This window comes from Callithrix jacchus, chromosome 14 (genome assembly GCF_049354715.1).
Source record: "Callithrix jacchus isolate 240 chromosome 14, calJac240_pri, whole genome shotgun sequence".
Classification (NCBI taxonomy): domain Eukaryota; kingdom Metazoa; phylum Chordata; class Mammalia; order Primates; family Cebidae; genus Callithrix; species Callithrix jacchus.
This window is the reverse complement of record NC_133515.1, coordinates 88,481,391-88,500,359: the sequence shown is the minus strand read 5'-3', so window position 1 is coordinate 88,500,359 and position 18,969 is coordinate 88,481,391. Positions and strand designations below refer to the sequence as shown.

Here is an 18,969-nt window from a genome sequence, read left to right as displayed (position 1 = left end):
TGTGACTCCCATGCACTTATCCTGACCCAAGGACTGTCAGGGAAGCTGGCTCTTCAGTTCTTGCTGGGGCCCAGGCCTTTGCAAGGCTCAAGTAAGTAGCAGCAGGGAAGATGCTGGGGTGATTTCCTATCTCCTCAAACCAGCCTATCCCAGAATGTCACACAGTATGAGTTCTTTCACGGGTTGAATCTTGTTCCTCTACTGTAACTTCAATCTATTTCCATTTATCTCTTCTCAAGAGTGGAGACAGATACAAACCAGCTTTGCCACACATTAGCATTGCCGAGATTGAAATCTGGCCCCCCGTTCAGTCCTCCAGGCTAAAGAGTTTAAAAATTTGTTCAATCTCTCTTTTTTTTTTTGTATCACTGTCACCAGGGCTGGAATGCAGTGGCACGATCTCAGCTCACTGCAACCTCTGCCTCCCGAGTTCAAGTGATTCTCCTGCCTCAGCCTCCCGAGTAGCTGGGATTACAGGCACCTGCCACTATGCCCAGCCAATTTTTTTGTTGTTGTTGTATTTTTAGCAGAGACGGAGTTTCACCATGTTGGCCAGGATGGTCTCAAACTCCTGACTTTGTGATTCACACACCTTGGCCTTTCAAAGTGCTGGGATTATGGGTGTGAGCCACTGCACCTGGCCTACATTTGTTCAATCTCTTCTTGAAATCCAATTTTCCTATTCTTTCAATAATCGTATTGCTCTACACATTAAAATAATAATAACAATACATGCCAGTTTACTTTATCTCATGTGCTAATTAGAGATGGCAAGAAATTAGGACACAGAAGGGCTAGGGAACCAGCATTTTTGTGGACCTACTAATTGCTGGCACTGTGAGGCACCTCTTACTCCAACGGTAGCCAGTCAAAGGGATCAGGCCAGTCTGTGTCCCTGTGGGTCTGGCTTGGGACAGAATGAGGAGCTGGGCATCAAGAAGGGCCTTAGAGCATCGCCGATCTCAGGCAGAGAACCTGGGGCTGGACAGGCTGCTCGTATCTCATTCATATGCCCTTTACATCTAAGCATCTGTGGAGAAACCTGAACCCTGAAGGACTCCCTAAGGGGATCCCCAGCTCAGCATTCCCCATCATCTCCACTTGCCCTGGATTCAGTTCCCTGGCCCTGTCTGAGCCTTGACACATGCTCTGCCGGAGGCTTCTTTCCTTACTGGGAACCTGGAAAACGCCTCAATCCTTCAGGTCTCTGGGCTGGAGCTCCTTCTACACAGCGCCATTTCCTCCATCACTACCGAATTTACGCTGCATCACCATTGCTTTTGCTTGTACGAAACAAACGTGAGTTACGACTCATACTTTTTTTGAAGCAATGAATGAGGCTGAGTTCCCTAGGATCTTAATGCAAGCAGACACCCCAAGGCCACACCAGTGTTGCTTGGTTCAGACCCCTAAACACACAATCCTGATATTCCCAGGACATCCTCAGATGAACTAATTTTTAATGTATTGAGGCCAGTTTTGAGCAAACCTCTTAACATCTCTGGGGCTCAGATTCCTTATCTGGAAAATAGAAAGACCACATTCCTGGCTTTTTAGCTCTCATTGGTGTTTAGAAAATTAGATTAAACTTAGGGTACAGTTAAGTGCTCTAAACTTCATGGGTCTATGGTGAGCTCCAGGTTAGAAATCAGGTTCTGTGTGTTCTGGTTCCAGCTCGGCCCTGTTCTGAGACTCAGCTTTGTCATGTGTAAGAGCAGGTGTTGAGGGGGCCTCCTCCAGTGTGGTCAGCCTTGGCTACCCTGCCCTTGTGAGACCCCGTGATGCTAGAGTCCTCCAGATGTCAGTGTGCTTCTAGGGGTGCCTACCAGACCCATTCACAACCCCCAGCCTTCAAATATTCCCAGGTCCTTGTGACCGGCCCTCCCATCTACAGTCCCCTTCTCCAGTTCTCTCCAGAGAGCACCCCGATCTCATTTCCCCAGGAAGTCTTTTGCGGAGATGAAGATAGAGAGGGCTGCTTGAATGGTCGCCTCTCCTTAGCTTCCTGGGGGTCTCCAGCTTCGCCCACGACCTGCAGCCACAACAATACCCAGAGCTCCGCCTCCTCAGGCCCCCAACTGCCTGGCTCTGCCTTGACCTTGTTGGGGGAGGGGTCCCTTAGGTCCTCATGCCCCTCTCCCCTTTGCCTTTAGCTGTCTCCTCCCTCACAGGGAAGCCTGAAGGCCACAGGATGGGGGCTGAACAGTGGAGGAGGAACAAAACACTGACAGGAAGACGGTCACCCCCCCAAAAGCCCAGAGTGGACACCAGATGGCCTGGCCACCTCCTGCCCCCACCCTCACCCCTCTCATCCTTCATCCCTGTGGCCAGGAGAAAAGGCCTCCCTGACCCTGCATTCCCCATAACAGCTCCGCCAGGACAACCCACTCCTGAGCCTCTCAGCCGAGCCTGCCCCACCCTCCACAGCCTGCGGGGATGATGCCCATCTGCCCTGGCCTGGGACACCTACTTGTGTTCGCCATCTCTGCCTCCCTTGGTCTTCTCTCTGCCTTTGCTGAGTAGGGAGAAGAAATGAGGAGACAAGGGGACACATGTGAGAGGCTGTGGACCAGAGACACTGGCCTCAGCCCTGGCCCCGCAGACCTAGACTCTCCCTAGGGGACTCCTTATCCTGCTGACCTCTCCCCCAACAGCTGCTCACAGTAGCAAGCCTAGGTCTTCAGGGTAGGGGTCCCAGGGCTGTGGACTCTGCCGTTGGGGAGAGGGGAAGGGCCCACAGTGCTGGGCCTGGGTGGCCACTGTCTCAGCCCCAAGCTCTGGTATCTCAGGGCACCAGGCTAAGGTGTGCAGATTCCACCTTGTGGGTCGCAACTTCCTCAGGGAACACTGGGTTAGATGAGCTTGGCCACCCTCTGGCTCTGGGCCACCCTGCTCCTCTGCCCACTGGCTCCCCTGTTCCCCTCCAATGGGATGGGAACTCCCAGGCTCTGGGCCTCTAGGGAAACAGTGGGCTAAGCCTGTTCTTCGAGGCTGAGAGGGGGCTGGGGGTGCTGCTGTGGAGGGGGCACTGGTGGGTGGGGAAGTTTTGGGGGTGTAGGTGGGGCAGTAAGTGATCTATGACTCCAGGACTCAGAGCAGGGGAAAACGGTGCTCCTATCTCACTTTAGGGAGGCTTCCAGAAAACTTTTCCAGAATGTTCTCTCAATGCTTTCCCAATGCCGCGACAATGAAGATGAAGACAAGAAAATGAATAACAATTAGCAAATGATTCCTCTCCTCACACCCTGTTCTGGCACAGAGCTGCCCAGGTAGGCTTGACTCCATGCCCTGATGGCTCAAGACCTGAAGTCCTAGATGCAGCGCAGTGGGAGTCCAGCTCTGGCCGGCTAACCCTTACATTAGGCAAGCAGGTCAGTCTGTAATTCAAAGGCTGTAATATCAGCCAGGCCTCTGGCTGCCCAAATCAGCTAAGACCTGAGATTACTGAGCAGAGAACAGCTCCCGGCAGAGGACGACCGTGTCTCAAGCACAACATCCCAGCGCGGCCGGCTGTGCCGGCTCCTCTGAGCTGCTTTGGGAGCTGCTGCAACTCTGGGGCTCAGCCTGGAGAAGGCGGGCAGCAGAGGCCTTTCGAGCTCTCTAGGGGCTGTTGGAACGATTAAAAACACTCTTGGTGTGAGGCTGCGTGTTGTGTACTGACCCCACATGTACACGCTTCTGCATGCCCACCCTATGCCCCTCTGCCTCAGAGCCCTACCATGCACAGTGCCCCACTGCCCTCTGGCCCCAGGATAGGAGGAAGGTACCTGGCTTCTGCAGGTGTCCACTGGAATGGAAGAATGATCAATAAGGAGAATGAGAAAAGTGGCTCCTGCCCCAAACTCCTCCTGGATGACACCCAGCAGAGAAGACACCAGCAGAAGAGGTTTTGGGCAGCAGAGGGGGTGGGGGTCATGGAGGGCAGGAGAGCCAGATCAGGTAGAGAAAATGAGAAGAGGAGAGGGTGGCAGAATACAGGGACTCAGGAGGAAAGGCTCAGGTGTCTAAAGTTTAGGTGCAAGACTAAAGCTGGGGTTTCCTTCTTCATCCTTTCTAAGATGTGGCTCCTACAGACCAGTATCAGCAGCAGAGCCCAGAATCCAGCGGTGTGACGCAGTGCATGTGAGTCTGTGCAAACGCATGGGCACTTGTGTGCACATGTGTGTGCATGTGAGTGTGGTCAGGGCCGAAGTCTCTTTCTCTCCAGAGTCTAGGGCAGGCATCCACTGCCTTGCAAGGGTCTGGGACACCGATTTTGTGCTGCTGAGTGTGGAGTGCCCACGTGGTTAGGGATTCATTCTGTCTCTGCAACACTGGGAGCCTGGGGATGCGAGGGGAACATGGAGTAAATGATTCTCCTACCCCTGCCCCTGGGCAGTAAGGCTCCTGTGTGGGCGGCTTCTGCAGAGACTGTGGTATAGAGTAGGGTACAAGAGCTGAGAAGGTGCTTGGACAGCGCCTGAGCCAGAAGGTCAAGTGCTGCTCAGCGCAGAAGCTGACATCAGGGTAACATGGAGTCTGTGAAGAGGAAGGAAGTGAGCACTGGCCGAGCACCTGCCGCATGCCAGGCACAGGGGTGGGGGCTCACAGGTGCACCTCACTCAATCCTGACACTCCTGTGAGACATCCTGACAGATGGATGGGGGCTCCCAAGAAACCTGTTTGTCTGTCACCAGCCTGGACATGGGCAGCCTTCAGCACCTCCATTGCCACCTGTTCCTCCATGATTCCTCTGGCTCTCCCAACAGCAGAGCAGGGGGTTTTCATTGCTGTGTCCCCCACTTTACAGGTGAGGAGAGAGGTTTTGTGACTTATCAAGGGTCACATGATGAGTAAGAGGCAGAGCTGGGACTCAGGCCGGGGTCTTCTGCTGAGGAGCCAGGAGTCCGAGGGGACAGCTCCAAGCTGGTGTGGGGCTGCCCCATGCCGGCGGCTGGCCTGGAGTAGATAGTTTCACCATATTTGTGGCAGGCCTAGTCACTTTGACCTTGTTACTATTACTCATCTGGCTCCCAGGGCTTCTGAAGCTTGTGTATGTGCACACATGTGCACGTGTGCATGAGGGGTGCCTAAGAGGGTGGGAACTCATTCAAGTGCAAAGGAGAAAATATATTTGTCTCATAAAAGTATTTCAATTCAATTACACTAATTTAGAAACTATGCTTTCTTCAGTGGAGGGGCTGAGTAACCTTTACTTGGAAAGGAAAGTGTGGAAGGAGCTTACAGGGGTATGTTTCCTGTAATGGCATGGAGGGTCCCTTCTCAAAACACACCCTGGTCCTTTAGATGCACCCTTGACTTACTGGCATTTAACACATATGTTTCAGTGACCTAGGAACCCATGGACAATGTCTTACCAGGCTAGCCCAGACTAGAGTCCCCTTGGACTCTAATAGTAATACAACTGTGTTTTCTGTTTTGTAAAAATAGTGCACGTGGAATGAGCTGCCCGGACCCAGCCTCCTGCGGTCTGTGGATGGCAGGACACTTGCAGGGCATAATCCTGGACTCTGGGGGTTCCCGGGCACACTCTCTTTTCAAGAGGAAGAAAGGCCAGGGCCCAGCTAGGATCACTGGCTTCACTCTTGCAGGAAGAGCCGCCCTCCCTTGGGCCTCCTCACTGGGCCAGAGTGCAGGTCAGGCTGCTGGTACCTGGTGGACATTGCTGGGTCTTGAACCAGAGAGGCCAGGGTCCCTCCCATCCCCGTCTTCCTTTCTCTGAGAAAGGCAGGAGATGTAGCCCCATCCCTGTGTTAGGGCCCCACCTCCCTCAGGGCTGTGGGGGAGACCTTGGCCTTGGACTTGCAGCTGCTCCCTGCCCAGTGAGCTCAGGGGCAGATGGCTGGGTGGTGGGCTGCAGAAACATCTTCCCACCTCTTGGATGTTTCTCCAGAAGCTCAGCCCTATACTCTGAGCCCAGCCAGGCCTAGACAGGCCTGCCAGGGGGACCAGGCCCTAGGCCTCTTCCCTGTGTCTTGGGGGCATCGGGCAGCCAGAAGGGCCCTGCCTGTTACCTCCGGAAGCTCTTCTCTCCAGGGGGCCGGGAGCTGGGCCGGGAACCTGGGAGCAGTCCGTCCGTCTCTTGACTGTCTTTCTCTTCCTCTTGAAGAGCCTCATCTCCCAGGAAGTCCCCATCGTCCCAGGAGCCCACTGTGCCATCGGTGCCCTGATACCGGACCTCCACACAGAGGCTAGTCTGAAGGGAGAGAGGGGGTGATGAGCAGCTGGGACGGCGACAGCAATCCTTACCCTGTCTATGTGGCTGCTTGGTGGTGTTTTGCAGTGCTTCCACACCCTTACCTCACTAGAGGAGGTCAGGATGGTATGATCCCTCTACCCCATTTTGCTAATGAGAAAACAGAGGCTCGGCCAGGCATGGTGGCTCACCCCTGTAATCCCAGCGCTTTGGGAGGCTGAGGCAGGTAAATCACGAGATCAGGAGTTTGAGACCAGCTTGGCCAACATGGTTGAAACCCAATCTCTACTAAAAATATGAAAAAATTAGCTGGGCATGGTGGCAGATGCCTGTAATCCCAGCTACTTGGGAGGCTGAGGCAGGAGAATTACTTGAAGGATCAAGTAATTACTTAAAGGAGGTGGAGGTTGCAGTGAGCCAGGACTGCACCACTGCACTCCAGCCTGGGCAATAGAACAAGAATCTGTTAAAAAAGAAAAGAAAAAAGAAGAAACGGAGGGTCTGGAAGGCTGACTTGTGCAGACCCGGTCAGCTTACTGGGATCTGGCTCCAGGTCCCATGGCCCGTGGCTCCACTCCTCCCTGGTGCTCAAGGTGGAGGGGCCTGGCCTGCCTGGGACAACTGAGGCTGGACTCACCCCCTGAGTCCACTGTATACATAACCCAGAGTGCCATTCGGCATTCCCATGATCAGGTCACCTCCTCTCCTCAGAACAAGGGCTTCCTGTGGGCATGAGGCGTGTCCAGCCAGAAATCGGCTTGTTGGAAATGCATCAGAATGAGCTGAAAGTGGCCTCCAGGAGAGGCGCCCAGGCCAGGCTCACACCCACACTTCCTACCCTGGAGAGGGAGAGAATCTTGGAGCTGCCCTAGGGTTTTCCTCTGGGAGAAAGTAAAGGGCCTGTGGGAAGTAGAAAAGTTATTTTTTAAAGTTTCCTTTCTTGTTAAAGAATAAGTGTGCTAATAACTTTGTTAAGCCCTATCCTATGTAGCTGTTAGACATGCCATGCTCACAGTCACGTAGTACATTCTATGTCCTTGTACTTTAACCAAGATACCTGTTCTGGACGTGCTCACAGACATGTCCCAGCTCTCCATTGCTTTTACCCGTTTAGAAAAGTTTTAAGTTATTAGCCAATCGGGTTTTGGTTTAGACTGTGAGGTCTGGCTCCAGCCAATGGAGATCAGACACAGCAGTAAGGACCACCCCAAGTGCGTAAGGGATAAATTTGTCTGTTTTCCTTTGTTCATTGTACTCTTGTGGCAAGATGGCTAGCAAGAGTACCCTTTTTGAAGTCCAGGAAATAAAAATTGCATCATTACAAGATCATTTGTCTCCGTGCTAATTTTTCTTTGTGGTACTGAATATCTATTTCTATTTTTTTTTTTTTTGAGACAGAGTTTCGCTCTTGTTACCCAGGCTGGAGTGCAATGGCACGATCTCGGCTCACTGCAACCTCTGCCTCCTGGGTTCAGGCAATTCTCCTGCCTCAGCCTCCTGAGTAGCTGGGATTACAGGCACACGCCACCATGCCCAGCTAATTTTTTGTATTTTTAGTAGAGACGGGGTTTCACCATGTTGACCATGATGGTCTCAATCTCTCGACCTCGTGATCCACTTGCCTTGGCCTCCCAAAGTGCTGGGATTACAGGCCTGAGCCACCACTCCAGGCCCTGAATATCTGTTTCTAACAGCACCCAGCCCGAGCTCAGGCTTAGCAATGAAGAATCATAATTGGGCTTCCTGCTCTGTGTCCTGGGGCCATTACTCTCTTGCAGCTCTAGTTTCCCCCAGTGCACAGGGAATACTCATTCTAGTTCCTTCCTCAAGCTACACGGGTGATGGGAGGTCCCCAGAAGGCATCAACCTTCCTCACAGGTCTAGAGGTGACTTGTGCCTGAGCCCCAGATAGGTGGCCCTCATTTGGTGTTTGGACCGCTCGGTGCCCCAGCTTAGATTTCCCAAGGGAAGGGAAAGGTGCACATGTTTTCTGACCCGTCGCCGTGCTGGACATCATGCCAAGAGGCTTTTATGTACACTCATTAGATCTTTTCACCATTGCAACCTACCTTACCTAGTATATCAGGAGATTAAATGACTTGCTTTAAGTACGCAGCTAGGAAGTACCAGAGCTGGGATTTGGGCCCAGGCTGCCTGTCTCCAAGCCCCATGTCCTTTCTGTGGAATAAATGTGAAACCAAGTATGTTGTTGTGGGAAAATGGTGGTCTGGCATTGGAAGTCCTGGGTCTCTGTGTTGGCTCTGCTGTTGACTATTGCTCTGACCGTGGCCAAATTTATTCTGCATGTAGGGCTTCACTGTTCCTGTTTATAACAATGGGTAGAGGAGGTGGGTGGCAAGTGAGCTAGGTGATCTGTGAGTCCTTTCCTCCGCTAACATCTTAAGTCTGATTCTGGAAATCCAGGGCATGGGCTGTGCTGTCTGTCCGTCTTGCTCGCTCCCCAGTCCTCTCATCTCACTTCCCACACAATCCATGCTTCATCCAGGCTTCTGTGTTCTCCTACCAGCCCTCCTCCCACTGGTCTCCATATGTGGCTTGTTCTGTACCCCTTCTCCCCTTGTTGTGGTGGCTGAGACCCACGTAACTTTAAGAAACCCTCCCTGCCCACCCCTGCCCGTGGGAGAAGAGGGTTCCTTCTCACTCCCCCATGGCTGCAGTCCTGGCTTCTGAGGCTGTTCCTCCTGGCCACTACATAGGGCCATATATTACATAGGACCCCATGGCACAGCCCCATTTTATACATGGGTAAACTGAGGTCAGGAAACAATAGCTAACAATATTATAGATTTATTGTGCATATCTGTTCTAGGTACTTTCTGTGTATTCTCCTTTAATTCTCAGAACAATTCTGTCAGATGGATACTGTAATTGTGCTCACTTTGCAGATGACATGTAGTTTGCCCAGGTCACACAGTCAGTGAGTGGCCCAAGATTCATACCTGTTTCTCATCATCATGCCAGGTGCCCACGAGTGGCCATGGCTGAGCTCAAGAGGACTGAGGAATGAAAGCAGAGCCTGGGGCTAGGCCTTCCTAGTGGGTCACTTCCTTCCTTTGTTAGAACACGTATCAGGAGCCTCGGGGCTGTGCATCACTAGTGCATGCATGCTCACTGAAACGGTCTGGGATGCGACAAACAATAGGAAATGAGGTCTCTGCCCTCCCAGGGGGAAGCCGAGCCAGATGTGCAGAGTGAAGGTCATGCCCTCGAGCCCCTGCAGGGCTCAGTCTGGCCTTTGAGTGATGAGAGAAGCCTCTTTAGTGACTCACTGTAGGAAGCACAGAGACGCCTACTGCAGGGCCCCAGACACGGCTGCAGATCAAGCCGTTCTGGCTGAGTCTGACCTGAGTCTCCTCCTCCTGCCACACCTCACCATGCATGTGGGACATTCTCCAGACCACTCCATGTGTGGGGCAGGGAGAACAGACACCCAGATGGCCCCATAGGGCAAAGTCCAGGAGCTCCCTGGGGCACACCCACCTTGATGATAGCATTGTTGTCATCAATCAGCGTGTCGGTCACCTCCACGTGGTTCTCCTCTACCACCTTCTGCAGCACCATACAGAAGGTCCCGATGAGCCTGGGGACGGAAAGGGGGCACGGTGGTGACATGGAAGAGACCAGGGTGAGGAACAAGACTGACGTCCCAAGAGCTGTAATGGCTTGGGGAGGACTCGGGTGAGCTTGCTCCCGGCTCTGGGCTGGGTTGGAGAAGGTGGCCCAGGAGTCAGGGCTGGTCGCAGCCAGGGCAGCATGTCCCACTGTGGATGGTTGTTTGTGGGAGGCCCACTTCCTTGGGAGAGCTCCAAGGAGCAGTGAGCACCCTTAGGGGATGTCTACAGACTGCAGAGAAGGGTGCACGGACTCCAGTTTCAACTAAGCCCTTGCAGAGAAGCTTCCAGATGCTCAGTGTGGAGGCTGGGGAAGGACCTGAGGTTCCTGGTTGGACAAGTAGCTCCTCTGCTTCCACCTCCCTAACCATGACCGAGGCTTCCAGCCCACACAAACAGCGCTCGCTCATCCATTCGGCATCCGCAGCCTGTAAGTTCCTGGATGGCCGGAACCTGTGACTGCAGCGTCCCCACGGAGCTGCACAGCTGGGGAAAGGCAGTGCAATGCTTTGGTTAACAGCACAGTCCTGGTGTCCAAGAGACAGGGATCTGAAGCCCAGCTCTGACACTGACTAGCAAGTTACCTGCTTCATGGGCAACTTCCTTAAGCTCTCTCAGTTTCGGTTTTCTCGTAAGATGAGCTGACAAGCCCTGCTTCACAGAGTTGTTATTGAAGGACTACATGAGATCATCTGCAAGTGTTTTTGTTTGTTTGTTTTGTTTCGTTTTGTTTAAGATGGAGTTTCACTGTTGTCACCCAGGCTGGAGTGCAATGGCGCAATCTCAGATCACTGGGACTTCTGTCTCCTGGGTTCAAGTGATTCTGCTGCCTCAGCATCCTGAGTAGCTGGGACTACAGGCACCCGCCACCACACACGGCTAATTTTTATAGTTCTAGTAGAGACGGGGTTTCACCATGTAGGTCAGGCTGGTCTCAAACTCCTGACCTCCGGTGAGTTGCCTGCCCATGGTCTCCCAAAGTGCTGAGATTACAGGCGTGAGCCACCGCGCCTGGCCCTGCAGGTGTTCTTATCAGAGCCCCCAGCACACAGCTAGCACTCCAAAGCAGTTGGGTCCGTCATTACTCACGTGCTGCCTCTAAACTGTGAGCCTCTCAAGGGCACGGCTGGTGCTTTCTATTCCAGCCTCTGTCTGACATTTCTAGCATACTAGAGATCTCAATATCTGCTGGCTGAATTAATGAACAACAGTGGTGCCCAATCAATGCTGATGGAGTCGACTTCGACCCCATTGCACCCCATGGTCCGAAGGCTTTTTATTGCTCTGGGAGAGAACAGGGAACTCAGAGAGACGTCCTCACATGATGCTTCTACATGGGGTGGATTGGAACACACACACCATTTGTAGCTGAAAGCACAAAGGCGAGGGAAGCATCCAGGGCATGTAAGAGCTGGAAGGGACCTTGGGCATTATCTGCCTGAGATTGATAGAGGAAGACAGTGAGGCCATGGAAGGGGAAGGGACACAGGTAATTAATGACACATCTGGGTAAGGTGAGGTGTCAGGTGAATTCTGACTTAGATGTGCTTGATGTGTATACCACCCTGAGGTCTGTGGAGGGTGAACACTGATTAAAAAAAAAAAAAAATCCTCCCATTTGTGTGAGGGGAGGAAGTGGCAGGGGCAGCCATGATGGATGGATATGAAATGCTCCCCTCTGGAGCTCAGAGTCTCATCTGCCAGTGCACTCCACCTCCCCGAGGGTGAAACTGCTCATACCACTCTAAAGCCAAACTGGGCTTCTGGGAGCTTCGAGCAGCCCCGTGGAAGCCTTCTCCCACAGCTGCAGGCACCTCTCCCCAGCTCAGGCAGTGCCCCAGAGACGGAAGTGCTGGGCTGGGGGCCAGGAGCCCTGGAGCCACTGTCCCTGAGTCTCAATTTGGTCTTTATAAAATGAAGAGAGAAGAGGACTCTTAATTTCCATACCATGTAGACATTCCAACAGGAGACCACAGGCATAAAAGAATACACTCATCTTCCTGCAGCCTCTCCTCGTTTGTTCTAAATCAGTGGTTCTCAAACTTCAGCATGAACAGAATCACCTGGAGGGCTTGTGAAAACACAGATAGCTGCGACACCCTCCTCCGTGGATGTGTTGGAAAATGTGTCACTGGTGGGAGAGGAGAGGGCAGTGCTGATCTGTAGCTTTTGCTGGTTTCTGTGGCATAAATACTCCCACTACGGCCACTTCAAGTTTCTAATGTGAAGTCACAGAACTGAGTCCACCGTACTTTGGTTCACATCACTGGCCCTGCCCCCAGGCTCTGATTCAGTGGGTGGGAGGGGGCCTGAGAATGTGTATTTCTGACAAGTTTCCAGGTGATGCTGAAGCTGCTGGCTGGGGAGACACTTTGAGGATCCCTGCTCTACTGTTACCCTTTGCTGACGGCTATTCAGCTGCCTTGATTCCTCTAGGGCCTGTCGGGCACCTGTTGAGCCTGGGGCAATCAGGCACATCTCTGCAGAATTAGATGCCCAAGTACAGCAGAGACAGCTCCCCAAGATTAGCAGAGGTGCTGCAATGTGACAAGACACCCCCAGGGGGCAGGGTGGAGCTATTCCCCCTGCAAGTGCTCAGAGAGGCATCTGGTGCCTTCTAGGCCTAACCTGCCTGAGTCTCAGACCTTAGACTTGGGAAGAACCTGAGAGGAGACCTTGTCCAGCACCCCTTCCAGGAGGAATCCCTGGAACAACCTCCCTGACATGCGCTTTCAAACCTCTGCTGGATACTCCCGTGGTGGTGACAGTGATGGGGCTCTCACTGGTAGTCCATTCAGCCACAGCTTTTAATCACACAGTGTGCCAAGATTGGGCTCCAGGCAAATCCCCCACTCTTCACACCCTGGTCTGAGCCCTATCCACACGCAGAATGCCATCCCTAAAGGGAAGCAGTGTAGACAGTGAAGAGGCTGCACTCTGGAGTCAGACAGATACGGGCTCACTCAGCAGGACCCAAGGGAGATTTCACCCCTTGGCAGTGGTATGGTGTTGGCTCCTTCTCCTAGCCCTCCAACTTCCACCGGACAGTGGTGAGGAGACTGCTCATGCGAAATTCCTCGAACACCACCAGCACTCAGATGCCAGCCCCTCCTCCCTCTCTAATAATACGTAAGGCTGACCATCTGGAGGGCCCACACGGGGGCGTCTCCTTCGCAGGACAGGCTCCAGCAGCAGATCCAGGCTGTCCCCCACTCTTCCAGCTCTACACAGCCTCCAAGAGCCTGGGCTGGTCTACGGTCTGGAGAGGGGGACTGGGGCGCTAGGAGTTTGCAAGATTAAAGGAATCAATTTCCCATACTCCCAAGAGTGGCTTGGGGGCTTTTAACTTCTAAGATTCACCCCCAACCACTCTCAAATAAAAGTAAAGATTATATTCTTTGACACAGATAATTAATATTATCTCAGTCTTATGTAAAGTATACAGAAAAGCATTTTTATAAACCTTTGGTCTGTAACATACCATTTAAGCAAAAACAGTGTTTGCTGTGAAAACACAGTTTCAAAACAAAGGCCCTGACTCTGCTTCTAGGATGCTATTCCTCAGCCCATCCTCTATAGATGTTCTCTGGGAAGAAGCTGGGACGGGAGGAGGTAGGAGAAGCCTCTGGCTCCGGCCCCTGTGGTGACCCCAGAGGTGACCCTGCCCGCCGCAGCTGGCCTATGTGCATCCTGTCTGCACGCATATTAGGGTCCTGCTCCTCTGCGTGGGTCAGCATGGAGGAGCTGCCTGAAAGAGTGGGGCCCAGGATGACAAAGGAATGGTGGGCTCATATGCCCCTTAGACGGCTGAGCCATTTCCCTGGAAATGGGAGTTGTGAGATCATGTGTTCTGTGGGAAGGAGCACTGGCCTAGGGGTCAGGAGGCCTGAGCTGAGACCTGCCTCTGTCCTGAATCTGCTGTGTGACCCTGGACAAGAGGCCTCTCTGGGCCTCAGTTTCCCGGGGGCTATTAGGTGAAGGAGCTGGGGCTAACTCCATGTCCTCCTACTGCTTGCCTTACATGGCATCCAGGTCACCAGGGCAAAGAGAGCACCTCTCACAGGAGGCTGGCTGGCCCCACGAGGGCTGGGCAGCTGGGAAAAGCTAGGATCCCCAGATAATTAGCTGGCAGGAGGAGGCCTCCAGCCCAGACGGGCCCTCAAACTGACCACAATAGAGCGGCAACTGGGCACCAGAATCCCGTCAATAATTCATCACTTTCCCCTGGGAGCCTGTGTCAGGTGTCCTGGGCCCTTCGAGGCCTCTCCTGCTCTCCTGACTCCTGAATTATTCAGGGCCCCTGGCATCCTCAGCAGGCAGGAGGCTGGAGGCCAGGCCATGGCCCCTCAGAGGTCCCAGGCAGGCAGAGCTGGATGCACAAAATCTCCTGAACCTAACATTTCTTCCTCATGGGAAAGCCAAAGGTTCCTGGATGTGGTCTTTGTTCCAGATGGGGCAGAGCAGATGTGAAGGTCTCCTGGTTTCTGACTAGGATGCCTCCTTCCTTCACACCATGTCTCTGCCTCCTGGCAGCCTCTAGAACCACTGGGTGAGGGCCAGTTTCCATGCTGCTCTCTGCTTCTAGGACAGTCCCTCTCTCTGAGATGGCAGTGATGGGATCAGGCTCATTTCTCATACCAGCCTCCGTTACCTCAGTTTCCCCAAATGCATCAGTCATGTGATGCTGAGTGTTACCTTTGAGTGCCCTGAGCCATTCAGAGAAGAGAGGCTGCTCTGATTCCCTCCTGCAGGCTCTCCTGCTCTGTATACCCTCTGCCTCCTAACACCACGGGGGCATTCATTCATTCTTTTATTCCACAAACGAATTAGGGCACTGCCTTCTCTTGGATGGGGGCAGGGAGAGAAGAAGGAGAGTTAGGATAGGAACTATCCCCCTTTCTGTCTTCCTTCTTATTGGCACTTAACACCTAAATTAAATGCAGTAGCTGACGCCTGTAATCCCAGCACTTTGGGAGGCTGAGGCAGGTGGATCACCTGAGGCCAGTTTGAGATCAGCCTGGCTAACATGGCAAAACCTTGTCTCTACTAAAAACACAAAAATTAGCTGGGCATGGTGGTAGGCACCTGTAATCCCAGCTACTTGGGAAGTTGAGGCAGGAGAATCACTTGAACCTGGGATGCAGAGGTTGCAGTGAGCCAAGATCATACCACTGCACTCCAGCCTGAATGACAGAGTGAGACTCTCTCCGAAACAAACAACAAACAAACAAATAAACGAAACCACCAAATGGAAACTGTAACTTTCAACATATTCACTGCATGGTAGTCACTTTCCCAAATACTTCTGATTTGTTGTAGTGGTTTTTTGATGGGCTCAAGGGTTTCCAGCATTTCAGTGGTTAGGCTGGCGGCTTTCATTATAAATAATTTAACAATGTCTTCCAAGTCCTCAGTTTCCACCATCACTGCTCAGATACTTTGGTTTCTGGGAGTTGGATTAGGAAGAGGAGATAACAGACATGCATTCTAGCCCTGGCTCTACCACTGTCTATCCATGTGACCTCAGGATCCCCTCTGAGACTCAGTTTCCTCTCCTGCACAGCTAAGGTTGTAGTGGCCAGGCCATACGGCTCCTGGATGCTCTGACACCCACAGTTGGGTTCCTAGCTCTCAGGCGCCCTCCCTAGTGCTTGACTTCTGATTCGGCTTCCTCCTTCACACCCACTTGGTCTATGTGTGGCCCTTGCACTCGTTCCTGTTTCTCCTGTCCTTACAGGCCACACTCTCATAGTATCTCACACCAGGGAAGAAGGCTGTGCTTTGCCTTGGGGGCCCCTGGTGGGGGTCTCACCAACCTTATTTATGGGTGCCAAAGGCAGTTTCCTGAATGGTGTGATGCCATGGGAGGCAAAGGGAAGGCATCTGTGCCCTAAACACTCTCCATGTGGCTCTACCAGCAGGTCTGAAATGCCCTTGCCCCGCACTCAGCTGAGATTTTGAAAGCTCCTAATAAAACCCACAGAACCAGAGACTCTCTGGAGCCCAGATGTCTGGGCCTCTCCTGACTCAGGAATCCCCTCTACAACATGATCCACTCTTTGCTCACTCTCTCCCAGTGGCAAGGAGCTTATTATCTCCTAAGACAGCACATTGGCTGGAGAGGCTGGTTATCTTTCTGCTGTCTGCTGTCTTCCAGAAGCCTGTTCCTCATCCTGCCTCTAAGTACACACCTCTCTTTCTTCTTCCCATGGCAGAAAACATTCTGGAAGTGTAGGGGCAGGGACTGTGCCTCAATCCCTCATCTCAGTATCTCCAGTGACTAGCACAGTGTCTGACTGGCAGAAAGTATTTGTTTAGTGTGTGTACAATGAGTGACTACAAGGTTGACATTTCTAGATGAAAAGATGGATGGATGGATGGATGGATGGATGGATGGATGGATGGACAGATGGAAGGATGGGCTGCGAGTGGTAGCTCATGCCTGTAATCCCAGCACTTTGGGAGGCCAAGGCGGGCAGAGAACAGGAGTTTGAGACCAGCCTGGCCAACATGGTGAAACCTTGTGTCTACTAAAAATACAAAATTTACAAAAATTAGCTGGGCATGGTGGTGAGCACCTGTAATCCCAGCTACTTGGGAGGCTGAGGTAGGAGAATCAGGAGAATCACTTGATTGAGGGAGGCGAAGATTGCAGTGAGCCAAGATCAGGCCCCTGCACCCCACCGTGGGCCACAGAGCAAGACTCTGTCTCAAAAAAAAAAAAAAAGATGGAAGGATGGATGAGTGGATGGAAGGATGAATAAAAGGATGAAAGGATGGATGGTGGATGAATGGATAGAAAGATGGAAGGATGGATGAATGGATTGAAGAATGAATGAAAGGATGGATGGTAGATGAATGGATGGAAAGATAGAAGGATGGATTGATGGACTAATGGATGGAAGGAAGGATGGGTGAATGGATGGATAGATGGATGGATGAATGGACAGATGAATAAATGGGTGGATAAATGAATTAAAAATGGATGGAGGGATGGATTGATAAATGGATGAAAGGAGGAAGGATGAGTTGAGTCAATTGATGGATAAACAAATGGTTAGACAGATGGATGACTAAAAGGAAGGACAGATGAATGGGTGGATGAATGGATCAATGTATGGGTGAATGGATGAACAGGTCCTCTGTGATTTTCCCTTTCAGGCTTTCATCCATTTGTCGTAAGGTGATCCTTAAAGTCCCTTTCCTCCTGGCAACTATAGGGTGGTACCTACAAGAATTCTCTGCAACCAGTATCAGAGCAGTAGGCTCCTTGTCGTTCCTGCTCAGATCAGAGGCGCTTTAATTCTATTAGTATGACTTAGGATGGGGCCTACTTTCCTTTTGTTTGTAGTCTCCTCCCACTGTTGAGTCTTCTGAGTCCTCAGTGAGCTAATACTTCCATACCTTCTTGGACGTGTTGCAGTTAAGCCATGAACTCCTCCAGCTTGTGTAAGAGCAATCATTATTTTTAAAGAGATGGGATCTTATTATGTTGCCCAGGCTGGCCTCAAATGATCCTCCTCACTTATCTGCCTAAGTACCTAGGACTACAGGTGTGTGCCACACCTGGCTGTGATTTTTGAATTTTTGACAGGTACTTTACATTTATAATACTTAGCCACTATTCCAACCTGTTCAAATCCTTCTGAATTCTTCTCCATGGCCTAGAGAGAAGAACACTGCTTTGATTGAACACCTCATAGTGTTAATGCTCATATGGCAGGTGTATTTCACTTGTGGAGTGGAAGCTCCATGAGGCTAGGCACCCTGCCCTCTGCAGCACCTAGTTCAGTATCTGATACACAGTCGGCACTTAGGAAACATTTGTTGAATGAGTGAGTGAACATCTATCTCACTTAATTCTCACAGCTGCCCTTTGAGGTAAATGTCCTTTCACACATGAGCACATTGAAATCGGAGAGGTATGTAACCTTCCCAGGGTCATGCAGTAGGTGACTGACAACGATTGTCTGAGATCTGGCTTGCCTGATTCCTAAACCAGCACCCTAAACTGTCAAGCCTGCCCTCAAGGCTGCAGAGTATCTCTTGGAGGAGATCATCAGCCCCTCCATCCTTTGTCTTTCCAGTGGGTAACTGTCCCCAGCGTGGCATTGAGGGAGACTTTAAGAAAGGGACAGGAAGCTTTGATGGGATTGGGGACAGAAGGGGTAATAGGAGGCGGGTGTTCTTGGCTGACAGCAGCTGGGAGGACTGGGGGATTCTGAGGACAAGAAGAGGGAGCAGAATGGGGATCAAAGACCAGCCCAAGACTTCTTTGGTCTTTGAAGGTCAATCCAGGGCAGGTTGGGAGTGTAGGTCCCCCTTTTAAGCCCCAAGCAGAGGGTAGCCCAAGGAGAAGGGCAGGCTCCCAGACCCTCCAGGCCCAGCCCCTCCTGCTCCATCCCGCACTTACTTGTTGCTGAAGACTTTGCTATAGTTGAAAACCTGAATCTCCAGCATCTCATTTCTGTCGATGGTGCTGGCCACTGGCCACCGAAACGTCTGGGGAGAGAGGGACAGCTTTGGCTTTAGTGGCAATAACAGGTAGGAGTCTGGGGGCATATGAGGGCACTCTGGTGTGCAGGTCTCCAACAAACAGCCAGAGTGGTCCCTCACTTGGGCCCCATGCTCCCCAGGGACAAAACATTGACACCTGGAATCTCATCTAGTTCTGACGACCGCCTTGTAGAGAGGACATTGGGTCCACTCCTCTTTCACTTTGAAGGAGTGCTCAGAGGGGTTGAGGGCCCTGCTCAAGTTCATGTGGTAGATGAAGAGCCTGGACCTAACCAGGACTTCTCACTGCCCACACAGTGCGGCTTCCATGGGCAACCAGGGTGGTGGTTGGGACCCAGAGTGACAGCAAGGATTGTGGGTGTAAGCCTGGTTTTTGGTGGGTGCTGAATAAAGCTGTGAGCTTCCAACTCTCTCCCATCAGAATCACCCTGACCGGTGCAGGCACCACCTGGACTCCTAGGTGGAGTTCAAATCACTCCTCACTCCGGCAATGGTAACATCGGGGACAGGGTTGAGCTGCTTAGTGTTACTGGGGTCAGGCCCACAGCCTGTTCCCATCTCACTGTCTCTAGATTCGCCCTTACCACTCTGTGTTGCTTCCTCCCTAACTTAGTACTAATGATG

General features: G+C 52.1%; 1 protein-coding gene and 1 long non-coding RNA gene across 12 annotated transcripts in view; one reads left to right on the top strand and one right to left on the bottom strand.

Annotated features, from left to right (window-relative positions):
* The window catches only part of OTOF (otoferlin), a 97,632-nt gene that overhangs the window by 47,379 nt on the left and 31,284 nt on the right, over positions 1 to 18,969 (bottom strand). For 6 of the 11 annotated variants that reach the window (XM_035273590.3, XM_078349703.1, XM_035273594.3 and 3 more), the window contains exons 3-6: positions 18,242 to 18,330; positions 9,698 to 9,797; positions 6,015 to 6,196; positions 2,471 to 2,515 (exon numbers count right to left, since the gene is read on the bottom strand). In XM_035273590.3, coding sequence (XP_035129481.3) covers positions 2,471 to 2,515; positions 6,015 to 6,196; positions 9,698 to 9,797; positions 18,242 to 18,330 — 416 coding nt within the window. The remainder of the gene's footprint in view (positions 1 to 2,470; positions 2,516 to 6,014; positions 6,197 to 9,697; positions 9,798 to 18,241; positions 18,331 to 18,969) is intronic. The other 5 variants (XM_035273591.3, XM_035273592.3, XM_054244387.2 and 2 more) reach the window with 1 other exon arrangement.
* On the top strand, positions 13 to 2,303 carry LOC144579338 (uncharacterized). Its single transcript, XR_013526728.1, has 3 exons — positions 13 to 91; positions 1,204 to 1,299; positions 2,172 to 2,303. It is a non-coding gene; the product is annotated as an uncharacterized LOC144579338 (long non-coding RNA).